Here is a 22,479-nt window from a genome sequence, read left to right as displayed (position 1 = left end):
ATGATCTGGTTGATAATGTGGTAAATTGGATCAGCAAGTTTGCAGATGACACTAAGATTGGAGGCGTGTGGACAGCGAAAGAGGTTTTCATATCTTGCAGGGGGATCTGGACCAGCTGTAAAAATGGCAAATGGAATTTAATGCAGACAAGTGTGAACTGTTGCATTTTGGAAGGGCAAACATGGTAAATGGTAGGGCACTGAGGAGTGCAATAGAACAGAGGGATCTGGGAATGCAGATTCACAATTCCATGAAAGTGGCGTCACAGGTGGATAGCATTGTAAAGAGAACTTTTGGCATATTGGCCTTCATAAATCAAAATATTGAGTTCAGGAGATGAGACTTTATGTTAAAGTTGTATAAGACATTGGTGAGGCCCAATTTGGAGTATTGTGTACCGTTTTGGTCATCTAACTACAGGAAAGATATCAATAAGATGGAAAGAGTGCAGAGAAGATTTACAAGGATGTTGCCCAGACTTCAGGATCTGAATTAGAGGGAAAGGTTAGGACTTTATTCCCTGGAGTGTAGAAGAATGAGGGGAGATTTGATAAAGATAGGCTTTTTCCACAGAGGGTGGGTGAGAGGGGAAAAGTTTAGGGGGAACTTCTTCACATAGAGAGTGGTGGGGGTGTGGAATGAGCTTCCAGCTGAAGTGGTAAATATGGGCTTGATTTTAACATTTGAGGTATGTGGATGGGAAAGGTAAGGAGGGGTGCAGGTCTGTGGGATTAGGCAAAAGAATAGTTCGGCACAGACAAGAAGAGCCGAAGAGGCCTGTTTCTGTGCTGTAATGTTCTATGGTTATATATCGATGTCCAAATAGTAGCTGGGATATGGATAACAAATTGCAAAAGCAGATAGAAAAGGCGTGTCTGAAGGGCAATGTTATGGTAGTCATGGGGGATTTTTAACATGCAAGTAAATTGGCAAAACCAGGTTGAGACTGGATCTCAAGAGATTTTGTTAAAAGCCCACAAGATGGATTTTGTTTTAAAGAGTAGCTTGTTGATAACACCACGAGGGGATCAGCTGTACTGGAATGAGTGTTGTGTAATGCACCCGAGGTGATTAGAGAACTTAGAGTAAAGGAACTATTAGGGTCAGTGATCACAATATGATTTAACAAGTAGAAAATAAAGTCGGATGTATTTCAGTGGAGCAAAGGGAATTATAGTGGCATGTGAGAAACTAGCCAAAGTAGACTGGAAGGGATCACCAGTAGGGAAAACAGCAGAGCAGCAAAGGATGGAGTTTCTACAAGGAATGGGGAACGGTGCCAGATAAATACTAAAGAAGAGGAAATATTTGAATGGAAAAATGTTGCAACTGTGGCTGACGAGGGAAGTCGAAGCCAAAGTGTAAGCAAAAGAGAGGGCATACAAGGAAGCAAAAATTAATGGGTAGAGGATTGGGAAGTTTTAAAAAATTTACAGAGGTAACTAAAAAAGTCATAAGGTGGGAAAATCTCGTAAGAAGGTAGGCTAGCAAATAATATCAAAGAGGATACAAAAAGCTTCTTCAAGTACCAGTATATAAAGAATAGAGTGTAGATATAAGACCACTGTAAAATCACGACAGAGAAATAATAATCGGAGAGAAGGAGATGAAGAAGAACTAAAGAAGTATTTTGCCTCAGTCTTCACTGTGGAGGACACTAGGAGTATGCCAGATGTCAAGAGGTAATGGGGAAGGGAAATGAGTGCAGTTACTATTTCTTTCAGGGCATAAGGTACTCAAAGCTGAGTGGTCTAAGAGTGGATAAATCTCCCAGACCAGATGGATTGCACCATCAGATCCTGAAAGAGGTAACAATAGAGATTGTGCAGGCATTGTTAATGATCCTTCAGAAATCAGTAGATTCTGGCATGGTCCCGGAGGACTCGAAAATTGCAAATATCACTCCATTATTCAAGAAGGGATTGAGGCAGCAGAAAGGAAATTATAGGCTGGTTAGCTTGATGTCAGTGGTTGGGAAGATGTTGGAGTCAATTGCAAAAGATGAGGCTATGGAGTACTTTTTTGAAGCAGATGATAGGATAGGCCAAAGCCTATGGTTTCCTAAAGGGAAAATCTTGCTTGACAATCCTATTGGAATTATTTGAGGAAGTGATGAGCAGGCTGGGTAAAGGAGATGCATTGAATGTTGTGTACTTAGATTTTCAGAAGGCATTTGATGAGGCTACTTGGCAAGATAAGATCCTACGGTATAACAGGAAACATACTAGTGCAGGTAGAGCGTTGGCTGATTGGTGGGAAGCAGAGAGTTGGAATACAAGGATCATCTTCTGATTGGCTGCCAGTTGCTAGTGGTGTTCCACAGGGGTCAGTGTGGGCCCAATTCTTTTTATGTTGTATATTAATGGTTTGGATTATGGAATGAATGGTTTTGTGGTCAAGTTTGCGGATAATGTGAAGATGGGTGGAGGAACAGGTTATGTAAAGAAAACACAAAGGCTGCAGAAGGATTTGACAGATTAGGATAATGGGCAGAGAAGTGGCAAATGAAATATAATGTGGGAAAAGTGTATGGCCATGCACTGTGGTAGATTATGTTTTAAATGGGGAGAAAATTGAAAATATTCAGATGAAAAGAACCTGGGAGTCTTTGTGCAGGATAGTTTGAAGGTAAACTTGCATGTTGAGATTGTGGTGAAGAAGCCAAATGCTATGTGGGTGTTCATTTCAAGAGGAATAGAAGAGCAGGGATGTGGTGTTGAGGCTTTATAGGGCATTGGTGAGACCTCACAGAGATTAATGAGCAGTTTTGGGCTCCTCATTGAAAGAGAGATGTGCTGACATTGGAGGGGGTTCAGAGGAGATTCATTAAGATGATTCTGGGAATGAAACGGTTATTCTGCGAGGGAGATTTGACAGCTCTTTACCTGTATTCATTGGAATTCAGCAGAATGAGGGGGATCCCACTGAAACATTTTGAATGTTGAACGGTGTGGATAGAGTAGATGTAGAAATGTTGTTTCCCATGGTGGGAGGGTCTCAGACAAGAGGGCACAACTTCAGGATTGAAGGGTGTCCGCTTAGAGCAGAGATGCCTAGGAATTGCTTCAACCCATGGGTTGTAAATCTGTGGAATTTATTTCCACAGGCGGTTGTGCAGGCCGGGTCATTGGGTGTATTTAAGGCAGAGATTGAAAGGTGCTTGATTAGCCTGGGCATCAAAGGTCATGGGGAGAAGGCCAGGCAGTGTGCTGAGTAGAAAAAAAAATTGGATCAGCTCATGATTAAATGGCAGGGAAGGTTCGATGGGCTGAATAGCCCACTTCTGCTCTTACTCTATGTCTTAAGGCCTCACGATAGGTTTAGAGGGATATGGGCCAATTGTAGCTGGATGGGACTGGTGTGAGTGGGACATAGCGTGGGCAACCCTATGAATTGAATTATTCTATACACATCTGCTCACAATTGTGCATCTCAATTAGGCCTTTCCATTCCAGAAGAGTTTCACCTCAGACATTATCCTGGCATATTCCCTCTGTACTCTCTCCTGTATAATCACATCCTTCTTGTAATGTGGCCACCAGAACTACACACAGTATTCCAGCTATGACTTTGTAGTGAATTCCTTCTACATGCGTCTCATATTTATGACCATTTTGAAGAAGAGACAAATCCGATTGGGGCAACTCACGGGAGTGTCACTGACATCTGCCATAGGAAAAGTCATCACCAGGATCCTTCTCACCTGCCTCTCCTACTGCCTGAGCAGCTATCTCCCACATCATTGCGCGGTGAAGTGCCAGTCGATGAAGTAGACAAAGACGAATAATCATGGCTTTTATTAGCAGAAACTCATGGTACAATAGGTGCAGACACAAGGGGAGTGTCCTTAACAGTAGAGATAATGCACAGCCAATGTTAGTACAGCAAGGCTCGCCAGAGGGGAGACAGGCAGCTTGGCAGACATTCACCACACGTGGATTCTGATCAGCCAGCAGCATAAACAGACGTGGTCTTCATTGTTTGATAACTCCCGAGAACTACTTGTGTAGAGAGCAACATCAACCATTATATCCTTTTTTTCACCCGTCAAAAACTTTTGACTCTATCAGTCACTGAGCATAAATTTGAAATTTGGCCGGCTACTGAAATTCATCTCCATCTTATGGTTGCTTCAAAAAGGCGTTTGAGCTGTGATTTTTAACTAAGGTGTAAAGTTATGATTGTCAACTAGATCTTGAGTGACACCTTGTTTCCAATCTCTGTACAAACCTTAAAACATTTCTATGTTAATAAACTGTACAAAAATTAACTGGGAAACATTAGTTAATTAATGCCTCACCTGAAAATTGTTCTCCCAATGCACATTAGGTGCTGTTATTTCCTGATGAATGACAGAGAGATTGCGAGCAAAGGTCAGTAGAGCCCCCTGGAGATCTTCCCCGATTGTACTGTTAATGATATACAAACAAATGAGTTTACTAAATGATTCCCTTTACATGTTTAAAAACAATCACAGTCTCATTTCGGGGAAAGGCTGATGGAATTTAATGAGCATTTTCATTCTCGCGGGGCACAAATCTTCTGAGAAATATGAAGGATGAGGTGCTATTTTTACATGTCAACTCAAGGATTTGTGCAATAAATATACTTTATTAATCATGCACCATTGAAAAGAAGCAATAGGTTAAATCAACTGGATACCAAAGCAGTAGTCCACACAGTTAGGAAAAATCTCTTCCACAACAAGCATTATATCTCCAACATGCAAACTACTTGAGTGAATTGCTGAGTAAAGCTTTTTCCTTGAATGGAAACTTTATGGAGGTGCGGTGTTTAAACAGCAAACTTACATCATCCCTAGTCGATCCTTCTTGTTCCCTTCGTGAAGTATGAACACTGTTCCTTGTCTTTCCTATTAAAACAGAGCACGATCGTAAGGGGGTGAAAATCCCTCGAGACTATTCCCTTCTCCAGACATATTCTGTCAAATGTTTTCATTTGACCACAATTACAAAGCAGAACTTTTGTTGCTAAACAATTCCCTTTTTCAACCTTGAGAACAGTCCTGAACTACCATGGAGGGCTTCACAACTGAACCTCACTATCTCCCAACATTTTCTGACAGCCAACACGATGGAAACTGTGGAAAATTTCCCTAACCTTCTGATACTAGTTTAACAAAATTAGTGAAGGCCAGTGATGTTAGTGCGTTGTATAAAAAGAGGAGAGGAGTCAGCACACAGGAGGAAGATTGAAAACTTGGCTGAATGGTGCACCAATAATAACCTTGCACTCAATGTCACCAAAACCAAGGAACTGATCATTGATTTCTGGAAGGGAAAACCAGATGTGTCCAATCCAGTGATCATTTGGTGATCAGAGGTGGAGAGGGTGAGCAGATTTAAGTTCTTGGAAGTCACTATCATGGAGGAGCTTTCCTGGACCCAGCACACTAATGGCATCGTGAAGAAAGCACATCAGTGTTATACTTCCTCAGGAGTTTGTGGAGGTTTGGTATGACATCATAAACCCTGGAAAATTTCTACAGAGGTGTGGTGGAATGTATGCTGACAGTCTGGTGTGGGGACAACAATAGCCCGAGTATAAAGCCCTGCAAAAGATAGTGGACAGCACAGGCAAAACTCTGAGAACATCTACAGGGAACTCTGCTGTCGGAATCCACACCATGCAGCACATGCTCGGTTCTCACCGCTACCATCAAGAAAGAGTTATAGGTGCCACAAGACTCGCACCACCAGGTTCAGGAACAGCTGCTGCCCCTCCACCATCAGACTCCTCAACAACAAACTCAACCAGGGACTCATTGTGGACTCTTGCACTTTATTGTTTCCCCCCCCCCCCCCTCTTTATTGCACAGTCAGTTGTTTACATTTCTTTATTTGTCTACAGTTTTTTTTTGCACTGCCAATAAGTGGTGATTCTGCCTGGCCCGCAGAAAAAAAGAATCTCAGGGTGGTATGTGATGTTATGTGTGTACTCTGACAATAAATCTAAATCTGAATCTGACTGGACTGGGTAATCTATTGAGTTATTGTTTTTATTGATGCAGAACTATTCCAAATGGATAAACATTCAAGTCTTTTTTTGTACAATGTTAATTCTGGAAGGCTAGCCTTCAGTGTAGTTAGCTTGGCACATCAGTGATGCAGAATGTAAACAGGTGAGGTTAAAAATTAAGCATTAAATTTAGAAAAGATGAGATTCGTCCCATGAAAGCAAAGTAAGATAACAGTGGATGTCAAAGAGGAATTCAAAATTATCAGTGGTTTTGGCAGGTTTAATTTTCGGAGTATAATACACTTGGATTCTTCACTTCAACCACCTCTTAGCGAGTTACACTTGTTGAATTCAGCGACCCCAATGGGATTAGTGATTGAAATGGGAACCTTCCATACAGATAAATAATAGGGTTTGTAACAAAGTTAATGCAATAATCCTGGGGGACTTTAATCTTCTCAGCAATCAAATTAATAGACTCAAAGTCAAATTCACGTTATGTGGTCAAGAGAGAGTTTTCTCAAACAAAACATTGTGGACCCCAACAGGGAACAGCAGTTTAAGGCCTGGACGTGTGGAATGAGTCAGGAGTAATTAATAATCTCATAGAAATGGATCATCTGAGGAAATGTAATATAGTAGAATTTCACATTCCGCCAAATGTTAACTTGGAATCTCATAAGAATAAATAAGGATTAATGTAGGTCGAAGGGTGATTGAGGGAAGTAAATTGAAAAATTAGAAGGTATGGCAATATAAAAGCCATGGCAATTAGAAAAACAATTACAACAATAATATAAGATGGAAAGTAAAACAAATCCACTGGAACTAATTAATAAAATATATTGGCTGTCAACTTTCAAAATTACGGATTGTCTGCAAAGATTTTGGTGGAGTGAAAAACTGAAAATATAACAACATTATTTAGGAAAAGCGAGAAAAGGGAATCATGAGCCAGTTAGACTAACATCGTTACAAGGAAAATGCTGGAGTCCTTTGTTAATTAAAAAAAAAATAAAAGCATAACAAGACAGGGCAGAGAAAGCATAGTTTTACTCAAGGGTATTGTTTTTATAAATCTGAGAATATAATTATCATGTTGGATAATATGAACCTAATGTACATGATGTATTAAGATTTCCAAAGAGTATGATTCTACCACAGGAGCTTGCTTTCTGAAACTCTGCTCAGTTAAATGTAGAATTTCTCAAAACTAATCATTAAATCAAGTTGACTAAAAACATATATTGTGATCATTTTAAAATAGCTGCATATGCAAGTTCTACTTCCGCAGGCAAATTTCGACAGATGGGTGGTGGAAGATATGCTGACTGGCTGCATCATGGTCTGGTATGGGGACACCAAAATCCCCGAGCGCAAAGCCCTACAAAAAGTAGTGGATACAGCCCAGAACATCACAGCTAAAACCCTTCCCACCATCAAAAACATCTACAGGGAACGAAAGCAGCAATCATCAAGGATCCACACCACCCAGCAAACGCTCTGTTCTCGCTGCTACCGTCAGGAAAGAGGTATCGGTGCCACAAGACTCGCACCAGCAGGTTCAGGAACAGCTGCTCCCCCTCCACCATCAGACTCCTCAACAACAAACTCATTCAGGGACTCACTTAGGGACTCTTACCTTTGCACTTTATTTTTTTTCCCTGTATTGCAGAGTTTGTTTACATTCCTTTATTTGTTTACATGTGTCCACTGAGTACAGTTTTTTTACACTACAAATAAATGGTCATTTTCCCTCGCCCACAGGAAATAGAATCTCAGGGTTGGCTGTATGTGACGTCATGTGTGTACTCTGACAATAAATCTGAATTCTTCTCAACTGTTTATTCAATTAATAATTGTCCAATGTGGGTAGGTCGAATGTCAAGTTCAACATGTGAATTTGTGTTAATCTGAGCCAGGGCAATACAGGCAGGGTTGTTTACTCCAGCCACACAAGTTAGGAAGTTCAGTGTTGGTTTTTCATTATTGTAATATTGCCCTTGTTGGCAAGCACAACAGTTATGAACTTTGGTTTAGGTTAAGACTGAGGTTGGTGGGTTCTAATTACTCTCCATCACTCAGTGCCAACAGTAGGAATAACCGAGTTTTGGTTAGGGAGGTGGATCGTGCCTAGCCTCCTGGACCATCCATTTACAAGAGGCAGGCAAATTCTTCAGCAAAATTACATACATCCAATTTTTAAGTTTGGGGAGAGGCAGGCTGTTAGGTACATTTAGAAACTGGGACAATTTAAGAGGACTTCCACATGTGTCTAATGCAACGCACATCTCATTGGTCCTCATTGAGTAATCCTCTGCATAAATCTGTTCAGAGAAAACCTTGACCTGCATGCAATTTGCTTAATAGAATAAAACCATAATGAAGTCAGAGAAGACCAATGTAGTACTTATTACCATGGCAAACCTTGGGAGAGAAGAAAAACTTGAATACCTTAATATCAAACCCAATCCCGTGAGCTTTAAAAATCTTGAAGAGTACACTGTAGTGGACCATGGATAAGCTGGCATGTTTCAACTGTGTGCTTAACACTCCGTAACGTTTCATAAAAGGAAGTTGCTGAAAGGCAAATAATATCTAGTACAGATATGTACATATTATTATGAAACCCTACCGAGGGCTATTAAGTTTAAATGAGGAACTCTGATAAATGCATCTGCCGATCAAATATTTTGGTTATTATGATTTCAATAAAGTATGACACAAGCTTTTTAGTATATCTTAAAAAAATATAAACCCCAGTAAAACTAATGGAAGTGCAGTGTCAGGGCCACAAACCCAGTGTTAGGAGCGTGGAATGAATGTCCACAATTGGTTCTTTAAATGTGGGGATGGGAGGGAATGTTTGTCTCTTGGTTCCATATCATGCCACCTACCTGATCCCTAGATATGAGATCCCATATCAAATCAGTCTGGAGGGGGAATCTCAATCAGGCATTAAACTGTTCTATATTTTAATTATTTTTAAAAATTTAGACATACAGCAGAGTATTAAGAGGACCTTTCGGCTCATAAGCCCATGCCGCCCAATACATCCAATTGACCTACAACCCCGGTACGATTTGAATGGTGGGAGGAACAGGAGCACGCAGAGGAAATCCATGCACATACAAACTCCTTACAGACAGCACTGGATCTGACCCTAGTCCTGGTCACTGGCGCTGTAACAGCATTGCGCTAACTGCTACCCTAGCCTTGCCACCCAGTTCTAGTTAAGTAAACTGACCAAATTCCTGACACATACTTGAATAAAGGATTCATATTCATTGTTGAGTCCCACTGTGGAAATGTGTGCCTGAAGCTTCCAAAATACAGGTGGTGGGTGAACCAAATGCTAGAATCTAATCCACTTCTTTTCCTTACTTTTTATGTCTAATCTATTTTGTAGCCTCACAAGAGTTAAATCTCCCCAGAATTTCTGACTCATTGCTGAATATTTAAATTTTTCGTCATTTATGCTGCATCTAAATTACTCTTTTTTTTGAAGAACGAAGTTATAATTCATATCTACAAAATGTAATAATAATAAAAATTAATATTTGAACATCCAGGGAAATGGCAGGGAATGTATGACACACCTGTGGGATGATCCTTCTGGGTGGATATCACAGGGAACAAGTGAATACACCATTATTTCATCTCATTCAAAATCTAATATTACATTTCTTTTAAAAAGTTAATTATGGCATGTGCAGGTATGATAATGCAGAAGTAATTCAAGGGTGAATTGTAATAAAATACATTTAAAACAAATGGTAAAGAGGAGAATAAAAAGAGATTAAATCATAGATATTTTCAAAAATTGTGGTAACTAATACATACAAAGAGAGGTTGGGCTAAATTATTTAGGACCAGGATGTACATAGAGGACATCTAGTATAAGAAATACCGCAATGCTAATGGTATTTAAGAATCTTGTTAAATCTGATGGACTTGCATTTCAAAGTAGGTTTGATTTACAACTATCCGGTCTGTTTTAACGGCGTATTTGTTTGGCCTCAGCTAGGGTAACAATATGGGTGGTAGAGTAGGCCTTGATCCTCTCGGGCAGGAATGGGTAAATTCAGCCAAAATTTTCATTGCAGATTTCTGGCCAAGGTGGGTGTCTTTGGAATACAGGGCTTCCTGCCTCCTCAAATAGCTTGTCCATAGTTAAACCACTAAGCTTGTGCACATAAAACGGCACGACAGTCTACAGGGGTTTTTGTTGATCCGATCCCACACCTATGGAGGAGTCAGCATTCTCAGAAGGCGAGTGGGAAAACTAGCAATGGAATTTTATTACCTTGAGGTGAAGATCAAGATGTTGGGCAAAACCAAAACAGTTAATGTTTTGTAATTAAAGGTTGATTTACTTTTTCTTGGAGTGGCCAGCACTCTTAATCTAGGCATGGTAGTGTGGAAGCTGAGAAAACGTGTTTCTCCTTCTTGGGTGTTAAACGTCTCATTGAAAATTAATCATGTTTATAATATTCATAGATTTAATAACACTCATTGATCATATCATTAACTGTAAAAGGAGAAACTTACAAAATCTGTTGTGTGTACTATGGGACTGCAACTAAATTAATGTTTGACAGAATAATACAAGCAGCCAAGCAGCAGTTTAACAACCGTAAACTTGAATATCATTGCAATAATGGAGTACTATTGTTTAACATTTGGCAGTTGATGAGCTACTCATTATAACAATGATGTATGCATATGCATGCATAATGAATTGCATCATGAATTATTTATGTGTTGATTATTTAGCTGCATTTATGTAGATAGTAATGTACTGCAAATATAATGAATGTTTAGCTTTATAGATATTGCATGTTATTTTTCCACAGATAAGGGTGTGTGCCTATGCCAGTATTAATTTTGAATGCTTTCAGGCAATTTTGTTCCTGTTAAGGTTTCCAATGCAGTGGTTCCTGACGCAAGCATTAATTAATTACTATATTCTGTTTTTAACCCCGCTGACATCCAAAAGTATGTAAGTGCTCTGTAATGACTTCTAATTAATTTCTGATTGTAATGAGAGGAACAGTTATGAAATTATTTTATGGTTGAGGTGGTTCAGATTTCTAATTTGATTGCTTGTTGTAAACGTGCACACTTACAGTTTGTGTTTCCACCTTTTCTGCCACTTCTGGTCTGCGAAGTCTCCTTTTTTCCTCTTTGGGCTTTGGAGGCACTTCAAAGGTGTTGTTTTCACAGGTTAGCTTCCCGTTAGAAATGAAGAGCATCAGTTGTGTCATGGCCAGTTGGTCACTGTAGGCCAGGTCTAAATCTGTAGCCCAGACCTACAAGGAAAATATGAAGGATCTGCATTTATCAAGCACCTCTCAGAACCTTGGACCCAAAGCACTATCTAGCTTGAAGAGTGTTACCTGTTTTCATTCGGGAAACATGCCCACTCATCTCCATACATCAAGCTTCCATAAGCATTAATGACCAGGCACACAGGGTGAAGAGTCCTGATGAAGAGCTTTGGCTCGAAACATCGAAACAAAATTCTTTTTCTCCCACTGACCTGCTGAGTTCCTCCAGCCGATTGTCCGGCCATTGAGCTGAACGGAATCTATTCTGATGATATTGTTTGACCTGGTAGCAGGAATACTTCCACTTTTCCTTCAGCCCACTTGCGAGATCAGACTGTACCTCAAGTTTCCCTTCTCATTTGTACATGCGACAGCACGACTGACTGAGAGTTATGTTTCTCTACATGTCCTGAGAGCCTGCGCAGATCAACTGGTGGATTTATTCCCTGGCATCTTTAATCTCTCCAAGGAGTGCCTACTTACATTAAGAAGACCACCTTCAAACTAGTACTGAAGAAGAGCTTAATAACGGGCCTAAATGACCACCAACTGGAGGCCCTGACATCCATAACCATGGTGTTTTGAGAGTCTGGTCATGGCTCACATCAACTTGAGCCTCCCAGCCAGCCTGGACCCATTTTGATTTGCCTACTGTCTAAACAGATCCACTCAAATGTCAGTTCCCCTCACTCCAGAACATCTGGATGCTATGGACATCTATGTTAGATGACTGTGCGTACACTACAGCTCCTCCTTCAATACCATGGTTACCAGCAAACAAATTCCAAAACTTTGGAATCTGGCCCTTAGTGCCCCCTCTGCGACTGGATCCTTGACTTCCTGTCTAACAGGCCGCAATCAGTGAGAACATCATCTCCGTGGTCACACTCTGCACCAGGGCTCCTCAAGGATGTGTACTTGGTGCCCTGTTGTATTCCCTCTACGTCCATGACTGTTCCGCAGTGTTCCTCATTGTTCCCCACTGCTCCCCACAATCCTTTACTGTTCCCCAGTGTTCACCACTGTTCCATTCCAACTCCATCTCCATATTTGCCCATGACAACACAGGAGTGGCCCAAGTATCAAATAATGATGAGATGAAATACAGGAAGGAGATTGAAAGTCTTGCCACTCTTGCCAGAACTCGACCTCAGGTTCTCTCTGGACTATTGCAACATCACTTTTTCTTGTACTTTCTTTGGCTTGGCTTCGCGGACGAAGATTTATGGAGGGGTATGTCCACGTCTGCTGCAGGCTCGTTGGTGACTGACAAGTCCAATGCGGGACAGGCAGGCACGGTTGCAGTGGCTGCAACTGTAAATATTTATCATCTTTTTTCTCTTGTGTGGTCATTTATATTTATTGTTTGTGTGTATTTTATTTATCTTTAGCTGCAACAGGAAGAATTTAAGCAGATTTTTACATTGTATGACAAACTCTCATCTATTTCCTGCCTGTTTATGAAATGCCCTTTAAACACTGCTACTGTATCTGCTTCTACCAACTCCACAGGCAGCATGTTCCCAGCCCATACCACTCTCTGTACATCTCCTTTAACCTTAAACTATGCCCTCTCGCACTTGATATTTCCAACCTGGGGGGGGAAAAAAAACTTTAGTGATCCACCCCATCTGTGCCTCTCATAATCTTCAATCAGGTCATCCCTCGACGAGAAAATAATCCAAGTTTGTCCAACTCTCCTTTTCTCTTAGAACTCTCATCCAGGCAACATCCTGGTGATCCTTTTGTGTACCCTCTCTAAAGCCTTCACATCCTTTCTCTACAGTCAGGTGACACACTACTCCAAATGTGGGCTAACCAAGTTTTATACAGTTGCAAAATGACTTCCCACTTTTTATACTCTGCGCCCTTTACAATGCAGGCAAGAATACCATTTTACTTATTTACTGTCCAACCCACTTGTGTTGACACTTTCAGTCCTGCTGAGATCCCTTTGATTTGTCTGTGCATTAGAGTTTTGCCATTTTCTATATTCTTTCCTGTTACAAATGGAGGGTTATGGGCATTGTGCAGGGAGGTGGGACTAGAAAGGGGTGTTTGGTTTGGTGCGGACTAGAAGGGCCTAATGGCCTGTTTCCGTGCTGTAATTGTTATGTTATGTTACAACTGATCAAAACACAATCTCACATTTGACCGGATTGAATTCCATCTGCCACTTTTTCTCAAATTTCCTGTTGTATCCTGTGACATCTTTCACCAGTATCCACAACTTCTCCACTTTTTGTACAATCCTAAGCAGATAATTTGTACATATTAAGAACAGCAGCTGTCCCAGTACTGAGCCTTGCAGAACACGACTGGTCACTGATGTCCAGTCAGAAAAATACCCCTCCACCACTACTCTCTGTTGTCTATGACCGAGGCAATTTTGTATCCATCTTACCCACTCACCATGTGACTTAATCTTCTGGACTAGCCTACCTTATCAAATGCTTAATCAAATCCATGAAGAGAACCATGCACCGCCCCACCCTCATAAATCATCTTCATCACCTCAAAAGCTCCATTTTGTGAGCCAAGAGCAGTGGACCACAAGACCACGCTGACTATCTCTAGCACGTCCATGCTTTTCTAAATGTGAGTAAATCCTGTCCCGGAGAATCTTCTCCAATAACTTCACTCGTTTGATGCAAGGCTCGATGACCTTCTATTTCCTAGATTCTCCCATTGGCCCTTTTAAAGAAAGGTACGATATTGGCTCTCCTCCAATCTGCTGGCACCTCGCCTGTGGCTAAAGAGGATATAGGCACAGTCCCAAAGACTGGAGTCTGGGCCGGGATATCTGCCACTGACTTCCTATGCCTGTAGCGGGACCTGCTGAGTTTCTCCAGCACTTTTGTGTATTGGGCTGATTCCAGATGTGTAGCATCGAGCAAGGACATGCTGTGATATTTACTGTGACAGACTAGCCTCATAACATTCATTGTCAAGAAAGATGCAATGGAAAAAGAAATAACACGATGGACAGGGGTGAGAGAGGTGGTAATCCAGTCACTTTGCCCATTTCAAGTGTGCACTCATGAATTTGTCCATGAACTGTTTCACTGGCTGATGTGAAGTTAACTCGCATGTAGGACAATGGACATCTCTAATTGGTAACATTCCTATCACCGCCCAATCGACAAGAGGGTTATTTCCTATCGTACGTTCTACTATGAGCAGAGACTACATGCACTGGAGTAACTCCTGCTGGGCATATTTACAAAAATATAACCAGTAAACATGCTGCTTTGAGCAATCACATTCTCCCAGGCCTGCCTTCCATAACAGACCCAGTGGTGGTTGACTTCGGTGAGCATGGAATGGTAAATGACATCATTATAAGGATATTAAGAGGTCAGAGAAACAAGACCATCTGTTAAAACGGGACTAATTTCCAAGTAATATTTTTTGGTAGCAGTTCACCCTTTCCTGCACTGAGAAATTATAATTGATATCATCCTGAATAAATACTGCATGCTACCACTGCCGGCTGTAGTGATGCCATTTTTCAATTTAAGTGTTCGGTGCCAGAAACAAAACACAAATTCATTACTAAGTAGCTGCTTTCGGTTCATATTCACAGTACTTTATCTCCTGAGCAAGGCTACCCATTGAATGCTGGGCATGTAATAAATATAAACCCTGTGTTCATCCACAAACCTGGCATTGAATGCATTAACTGAGATCTAAATGCAATAATGTAATATTCCAGAATTCACAATTAAAACTTGCACAAAAAAAATTTTGTACAGAATTACATGGACCCTTGTTCTTTTCAAAGAGGCTTCAATTGAATGTTGATTATCAAAGGGCTTCAGAATGTGGCACAGCTGGAATGACCAAAGAGAACTGGTTTTATCAGGCAGGTGATCTTAGAGGTACTTGCAACTTTTTATAACCTTCTGCAGTAGAGAAAAACTAGAAGTGCAGCATGTCTGACTACAGTCACATAATCAATGCTGAAAGTGTAGCTATCAAATGAATTGGCTGTGAGGCTTCCCATGGTGGAACAGCCCAATAGCATTCATTGTCACAAAACCTTGGGTAAAGTAGCTGATGGCATACAGTCCCTGTGGAACAACAATGAGTGAATGGCTTCAGGAAAGGAGGAGGGGCTGTAAACTATACTGGCTTTGGAATACATCACAAGATTGAACTGCAGAAACACTTTAATCCTCATTATACTAATGGCATTTTTAGGATATTTACAAAGAGTTTAATTTACTGCTTTCTGTAAGAAGGGAAGAGCCAATGAACCATATTTAGTTCATTTAGTATTTATTTAGACAATAGAGGACCCTATTTAGTAAAAAGAAATACTGTGGAATTTATTTAGTTAAAGAACAAAAGTCATTAATAAGGTGTGGAACTAGTCCAGATGCTGTAGCAGACCTTTCACTCTGGGATTCAAGTTCAAATCGAGTACAACTGAGCAGAGGAAATGACCGTCTTAGATTCAGTTTGATCACTGTAATCCAGTTTTCTTGATAAAATTAGCATGTTTCCAATGTTACAAAACATGTCTACCACAAAGTTATAATATGCCATACAGAAGCTATGTTGAGGCAGAATGAGAGGTTTATGCATTTAATGGCAAGTCCAAGAGGATAAGATGAGATGAACCTCTGGCACAAAACATCACAGTAGATGTGTTTAGTTTTCCTGGATTTTTCTTCAATACAGTACAAAAAATAGGATCAGGACAATATCCCATATAATCTTTTATGCACATTTTAAACCTCAAATACTCATTTCCATTCAATTTCCAGATTCTGAATCCCCTTTGTATTTAAAAATCTGTCCTGAGTTGACTTCTTCCACACTCTGTCACCGAGCATTCTATTTGGCCAATGTTTTATTCTAAGATTGACCTCAAATTCTGGTCACTTCAGATGATGAAACATCCTCTGAGCGTATATATTGTCAAGCTTTTTTAATTTTGTATGTTTTGAGAGATCACCTCTCATTCTTCTACGTTCTGGAGAAAACATTATCGTAAAATTCCTTCTACCCACCTCTTCCACCCATCCATCTGCAGGAAGTACCAAATTAACCCAGGTTGTACTATTTTGAAATCAAGTACTTCCTTCTTTGGGCAAGAAATAAAGCGTACATAAGGCCCGAAGATGCTCACCAAGATCCTGCCTCTATAGTTGAACTAAGAATACTCCAACATTTATGTACATTAACCCACAGGTTCCTCAATACCAAAACCTCCCAGGCCTCCAACATTTAAGAAAGTAACATTTCTATTTTGCCTACCGAGTTGGATAACCATACTTCTCCATTCTAAAGAATGGGGAACTCTGTTGGATGAAAAGCCATACATTCAGCATCTCTGTAACCACCCTTTTACAAGATGTAGGATAAGCCCTTGGTCCATGGAATTGTCAGCTTTTGAATCCCAATAATTTCTACAGGATTATAAAGTAAAACTGTTTTTTCAAAGGATTCACTTCTCACCAGATTCTCAGCTCCAACCTGTTTTCAAAATAATATTTATATTCTCTGTTAATCAAGGAGGAATCAAACAAATTTGTTTAATGTCTTTGCCAATACCTTACTCACTTGCATACTGGCTACAAAGAGGCAATGCTTGCTACCTTATTCTGACTAGTTTCCTCTCATAGTCTTCTTTCCTTAATTATCAACTTCTTGGTCATTATTTTAGTGTATTCTACAACTTTTCCAAAAAGGTCAACCGTTTTATAGGCAACTGCTTCACCTTTCTCTCCTGCAGATCTAGTCTCCATTCAATTGCCCTCTTTTATTATTGTATCCAGGTGCCCATTCTTTATGTCAAAACCGTGAAAGCCGTTGGTTATTCCATAAAGGCAGCCATTGCAGGCAAATCCAAATAATGCATCAGCTATATCCTTACAAGTGGACAAGATGCAATGAACAAAATGAAACCAAAGTTGGTTCTCTGCTCAGTCTTTGTTCCATAGTTATTTGCATCCTGTTAAATTGTCAGACTGGCATTCCATCAACCACTCTAAATATTCATTCCCTCGAGCACAAAGGCTGCAGTCAACGCCATCCATTGCAGCTACTCATCAAGGCTTTTGGTACTGCACTTCCCAAACCCATGTCCGTCGGCAAGGTGAGCAGGAGCTGGAAAAATCTCCAACTCAAGTTCTCCAATTTACATACCATCATGATTTAGAAATCTATCACTGGCCTTCAACATCATTGGGTCTAACTCTAAACACTTGAACTCCTTGCCCATAGTGCTATGGGAGAACCTTCATCAGAAGATGTTCAGCAATTCAGAATGGCAGGTTATCACTGCCTTCTCAAGGGCAATTAGGGATGAACAATAAACTGCGCTTTTCCCCAGAACACCAGATCTTGAAAAATTAATAGTTAAATAAAAAATACCATAAAAGCACTGAGTCTATTTGGGAATCATGTTTACTTGAGGGATCACAAAATTAAACATTATCTTGCCTTTTTCTATTATTACATGAGATAAGGACTAGTTGGATAATTTCATTTAGGACCTTATTTATTCTCCTGTTTTGAGCGTATTGGATAATTTAATAGTTCCAAGGGAACTAGCCTTTGCTTTCCAGGGAAAGCAAAGGCTAGAAGAATGATTAACAGAGGTCTTTAGAACTACAAGGGGTGTAAAAGTGCAGACATGAACATCTCCAATGACCTGGCCTGATCCAACCATATCTCTGAGATGACTAGTGCTTCAACTTCACCAGAAGCCTGAGAAAATTCATGTCCCTCAACAACATCTATAGTTGCACCATCAATAGTATCCTTCAGGATGTATCAACGTAGCTCAAACCATCACACACTACCCCCCCCCCCCCCTCCATCAATATCCAGAAATCGACTATTCAATCTGCACCACTTACATTTTCTCCCTTCTGTCTTCATCTTATAAAATCATTATCTTTAAAATGATTTTAATCTTATAACACTATTTCTTTTGCCCTTTTAAGGCTGAATTATTGCCAAGGTCAATATAGGAAATTGCCTCCATCTGTAGTTGCATTGGAAAGGTAAATCTTTTCCAAAAAAATTCAGAGGGGATTTCTAGCATAAGAATTGGTTGAAGGATATCGTGGATGTAATCAGAGATTATCCACAAACCAGAGAAAGGGTCAGAAATGGAGGACGTGGAAAATAAGGCAAATTGGATTAAACACCATGTGTACACGTTGTTGTTTTGCTTTAGCCTTGTCAACCACGGTGCCCGTTTTAAAGCAAGAAACCTCACATGATGTGTGCTCAAGTACTGCTCATATTCACCAGTCTTTTTAAAGTGTCCATAGCTCAAATGCAGATGATTCAACACATCAATCCGACAGAATTCTCAAAATTAGCCACAGGCAATAAATGCAACTTTGTTCATCCCAGGAAGGAAATTTTTAGAAAGTACTCTGCCGGAGTTTTTTTTCCCCTCAGTCTTCGCTAAATGCGACCCTGGTAAACCTTTCAGTCCATCAGAGAAAGAGAGTAACTGCAAGGAATAGTTGAGGTGCATTTAAGAAGTTGGTACCTCCAGAGGAGGTGATAAATAGGTGGAATGAAGTACAGGAGTATGTCTGTATGTAGCAGAAGCACTGACTTCAACCATTGGGTGAAATAGTATGTTCTCTTTAGCAATGTAATTAAAATTTAGCAGATTTTTAATTCTAGATTTGTTTTGTCTGCACCAGTAAAACAAATGATATTTTCCACCTGGCCTTCTACATGCCCTTCCCTAACATTTGTATAACTCCCAGGATCCAACAAACAATTTACTAACTCCAGCATGCAGCCTGGACATCATTATCAGAATGGAACAAAGACCACTGAAATGTTATCCTGAATCATACCTGTCGGTATTGTTTGTGCTTTCACTGGAGCTCCAGTCTAGCAGCTGGGACTCCCCATTAAATTGCCTTGTCTGGCAGCATTGTGAGGGGAAACATATGTGACAAATCTCCCTCCTTTAGAACCCTATAATTTGCAACAAGTAAAAAAATTCAAATGAATTAAAAACCGTATCGATTCAAAGAAATAAGTGCCTTCTGTTAATTTTACATTTTATATGGCAGATTACGAGTATTGATTTCAACCATTCTAACTCTTTATCATGGCATATTTAAAAATAACGTAGTAATACTATTGGCAGCTCCATTGATTTACCAAGATAAGGCACACCTCACGAACATGGGGACATGATTCAGTGCTTTAAAGCAAACAGATACAGGACACCTTTCTTTATGATATGATTTCCCAATTAATATTGCAAAAGTTTCTGACGAGCCACAAAGAGCAAATTAATTGAAAGGACATCACAACAACTAAAAGATGGTTAACATTGCCTCCCAATATCAATGCAGACTTTTCTCACACCTTTTGAAAATGGGAGGACAGCCTGCCTGAAATGAGATCATTCCACAAATTGTGACCTCTGCTGAGAGTCTGCTGGTTTCATAGACACTAGCCAGTGTTCTTTTGTACCATCCTCATTTGATACACATGTGATGACCCGCATGTTCTTCCATGTTTATTCACTACACAAATTTAAGGTTTGCTATTCCTTTGTTGAACTCCCCATCCTCCTATGGTTTATATACTGTTAATATCCAATTGGCCCTCACCTAACTACCACCTCTGCATTTTTCTTGAGCTCGGGGAAATTTGGTTGAGAAGTTTAAGACCATGAGTCTTAACAAGAGCGTACAAATTGAAGGGATTATCAAAAGAATCAAAACCAACATGAAGAAAAGATTTTCTATGCAACTTTAGGATTTGGAATGTGCTGGGCAATGTGATTCAATAGTGGTCATTTGTAGGTAATTAGATTAATACTCGAAGGGAATAAATAACAGCAAGAGGGAAACTAAGTTGTTTGTTCTTCAAGGACTGGCAGGAATTCAATTAGGTGAGTGGTCTCTTTCAATGAATTTGTCTGTTTCTTTATTAAAATACGTAACATAGCCATTTATCTGTGTAATACTGAGAAAAAGGCATTTTGGCTTCTGTCGAGTAAAGCGATTGCATGTACATTTCCATTGCCCACGAGAGTCATCGTACAGGTGGCTTTGTTGTGAATGCTGATATATTGTCACGCGACACAATCTGTTTGTTCCCGCCACATCGTGCAGTTCATTGGCACTCCTTATCCAACCAGGATACTCTTCATTTACTTCTCCATCCACCATAGAAGAGATAGGATAGACGTGGGCATCTTCCCCAAAGTGCACCACTTGAATCCTTAGACTCATCACCTCCATTCCCCTCCCACTCTCAACAACTCTATAAAGTGGAAAAAATTGACTGACCAATTTGACTCATGGATGCTGCCTGACTCACTAAGTTCCCTCAGCAGCTTATTGTTTGCTACCTCAACAACTATGGCTCAAGGGTCCTCAAGTTCATTATCATCCAATTAAATTTATTTTTAAAAAAATTAGACATACAGCATGGTAACAGGCCATCAATTAACCTACACCCCTGGTATGTTTTCAGTGGTGGGAGAAACAGGAGCTCCCGGGGAAACCCCACAGGAGAATATACAAACTCATACAGCACTGGATTCGAACCCCGGTCCTAATTGGTGTCGCTATAAAGGTGTTGCACTAACCGCTATGCCAACTGTGCCACCTCATGCCAGCTGGAGATTGTACAAGTACAAAGCAACAGAACAGCATACTCCACTCCTCGGCGCAGAAACACATACAGACAAATGATACATATGCATATGCATGCCTACTCTCTCTGCAGCAGTGTGGCACTGAGATTTTTTGTTTTAATTGCTTTTGGGAGGGTTGCAATGGAATTGTAATATTGTAAGATTGCAAAGACAAATTTTAAGCTTTTGTACTCAGCATATTTAACAATCAAAATTTCCCTACACTGTAGAAGATGAATGGAGACCAAGTAACAGTGGACAGTGGTGACAGCGAGAAGTGTGTTTAGGAAGGATTAGGGAAGTTCCTATTAACCTTTTGAAGATTTGAAAGACATTGAAACATCAAAGGGTTTTGGCATAGCGCTCAACATAAAAGAAAAAGTTATTTTGTTGACCGAAAAAAATGCGCTACTTGCACCTGGTAATGTACGGACAACACAAGGACATTTGATGCCACCTGCTGGAAATGCAGAAAGGGAGAATGAGTCCTCTGTGAACTGCATAGGACAGGTGAAGACCCATTCAAGCGGACACCTGTCTTTTTTTCTATTTGCTGCAGATTTTGCTTGCTACGGGAGGAAGGCAAATAGCATTCTACTCCTCAACCTCTGTGTGGTCCAATCAAGAATGAATTTAAGATGAAATGAATATAGAATTTAAGAGGGAGGTGCTTAGCTCTCGTTAGAAATTTCTCAAATGAGCTCAGAATATATAGAACATATTGCAAAGACTCCTCCATCTAAAGTTTTATCTTCTTCATATAACTAATGCACATCACAGTTCACTCCTGAATAATAGGCATTGACTTTGATCATTGATTTTACAACAAAAACAGTAAATAAGAAATTTAAGGTCCATTCTTACAAGTGTGGACAAAATGTGGCTCAAAAACCGAAATAAAGTTTTTTCCAATCATATTTTCCAGTGTCCACCTCCCTCTCTGCAGCCTCCTCTGATTCAATGTCTTTGATAATTCTGCACTTTCCTAAATCCAGCCTCCTATCTGTATTTCTAAGCAGTCCACCATCAACCGTGGATCCTTCAGCATAATGAGTCATAAAGTCTGTAATAAAAGGTTAGAAATCAAACACTTTGACCCAGAAGGCAAGGAGGAAAGAATAAAGGAACTATCTGCGGTAGGGTGGAGGACAAGAGAGGCTGAACAACACAAGCGGGAATGGTACATCGTGAGCGAGAGAGAGTTATGAAGGTTTGTTAATCACAGATGATCTATCTGGAGGAGATATACTTCCAAGGATTTGTAAGAAGACAGATGGAAGATTTTAAAAAAGCAGCAGGCCATGGGGTTTGAAACAGTTGCTGGAAATCAGGAGTAAAACTGAATGTGAGGAATATTCAGTTGATCAGGCAGCACCTAATTCAGAGAATGGTGCTGCAAGATCATCAACATACTAGGTAGAAGTTCATAAGGTAATAGGAGTTTATAAAATAATGAAACATGGTAAAAGTTTTTCAGATATGGGAGACTTCGATAGAGTGGACAGCCAGAATCCTTTATTTGAGTAA

At 40.1% G+C, this 22,479-nt stretch overlaps 1 protein-coding gene and 1 long non-coding RNA gene across 5 annotated transcripts in view; one reads left to right on the top strand and one right to left on the bottom strand.

Moving 5' to 3' along the window:
- Positions 1–22,479, bottom strand: part of iqch (IQ motif containing H) — a 123,893-nt gene that overhangs the window by 5,483 nt on the left and 95,931 nt on the right. For 3 of the 4 annotated variants that reach the window (XM_069910475.1, XM_069910476.1, XM_069910477.1), the window contains exons 16-19: positions 11,109–11,291; positions 8,434–8,559; positions 4,812–4,873; positions 4,301–4,409 (exon numbers count right to left, since the gene is read on the bottom strand). In XM_069910475.1, the coding sequence (XP_069766576.1) occupies positions 4,301–4,409; positions 4,812–4,873; positions 8,434–8,559; positions 11,109–11,291 (480 nt within the window). Of the gene's footprint in view, positions 1–4,300; positions 4,410–4,811; positions 4,874–8,433; positions 8,560–11,108; positions 11,292–19,147; positions 19,272–22,479 lie in introns of those variants that run through there. The other variant, XM_069910478.1, reaches the window with a different exon arrangement.
- LOC138749293 (uncharacterized) overlaps positions 1–22,479 on the top strand; it is a 129,982-nt gene that overhangs the window by 58,633 nt on the left and 48,870 nt on the right. The window lies entirely within an intron of this gene.

This window comes from Narcine bancroftii, chromosome 14, assembly GCF_036971445.1.
Source record: "Narcine bancroftii isolate sNarBan1 chromosome 14, sNarBan1.hap1, whole genome shotgun sequence".
NCBI classification, from domain to species: domain Eukaryota; kingdom Metazoa; phylum Chordata; class Chondrichthyes; order Torpediniformes; family Narcinidae; genus Narcine; species Narcine bancroftii.
The sequence above is the reverse complement of the archived record's forward strand: the minus strand, read 5'-3'. Positions and strand labels throughout refer to the sequence as shown.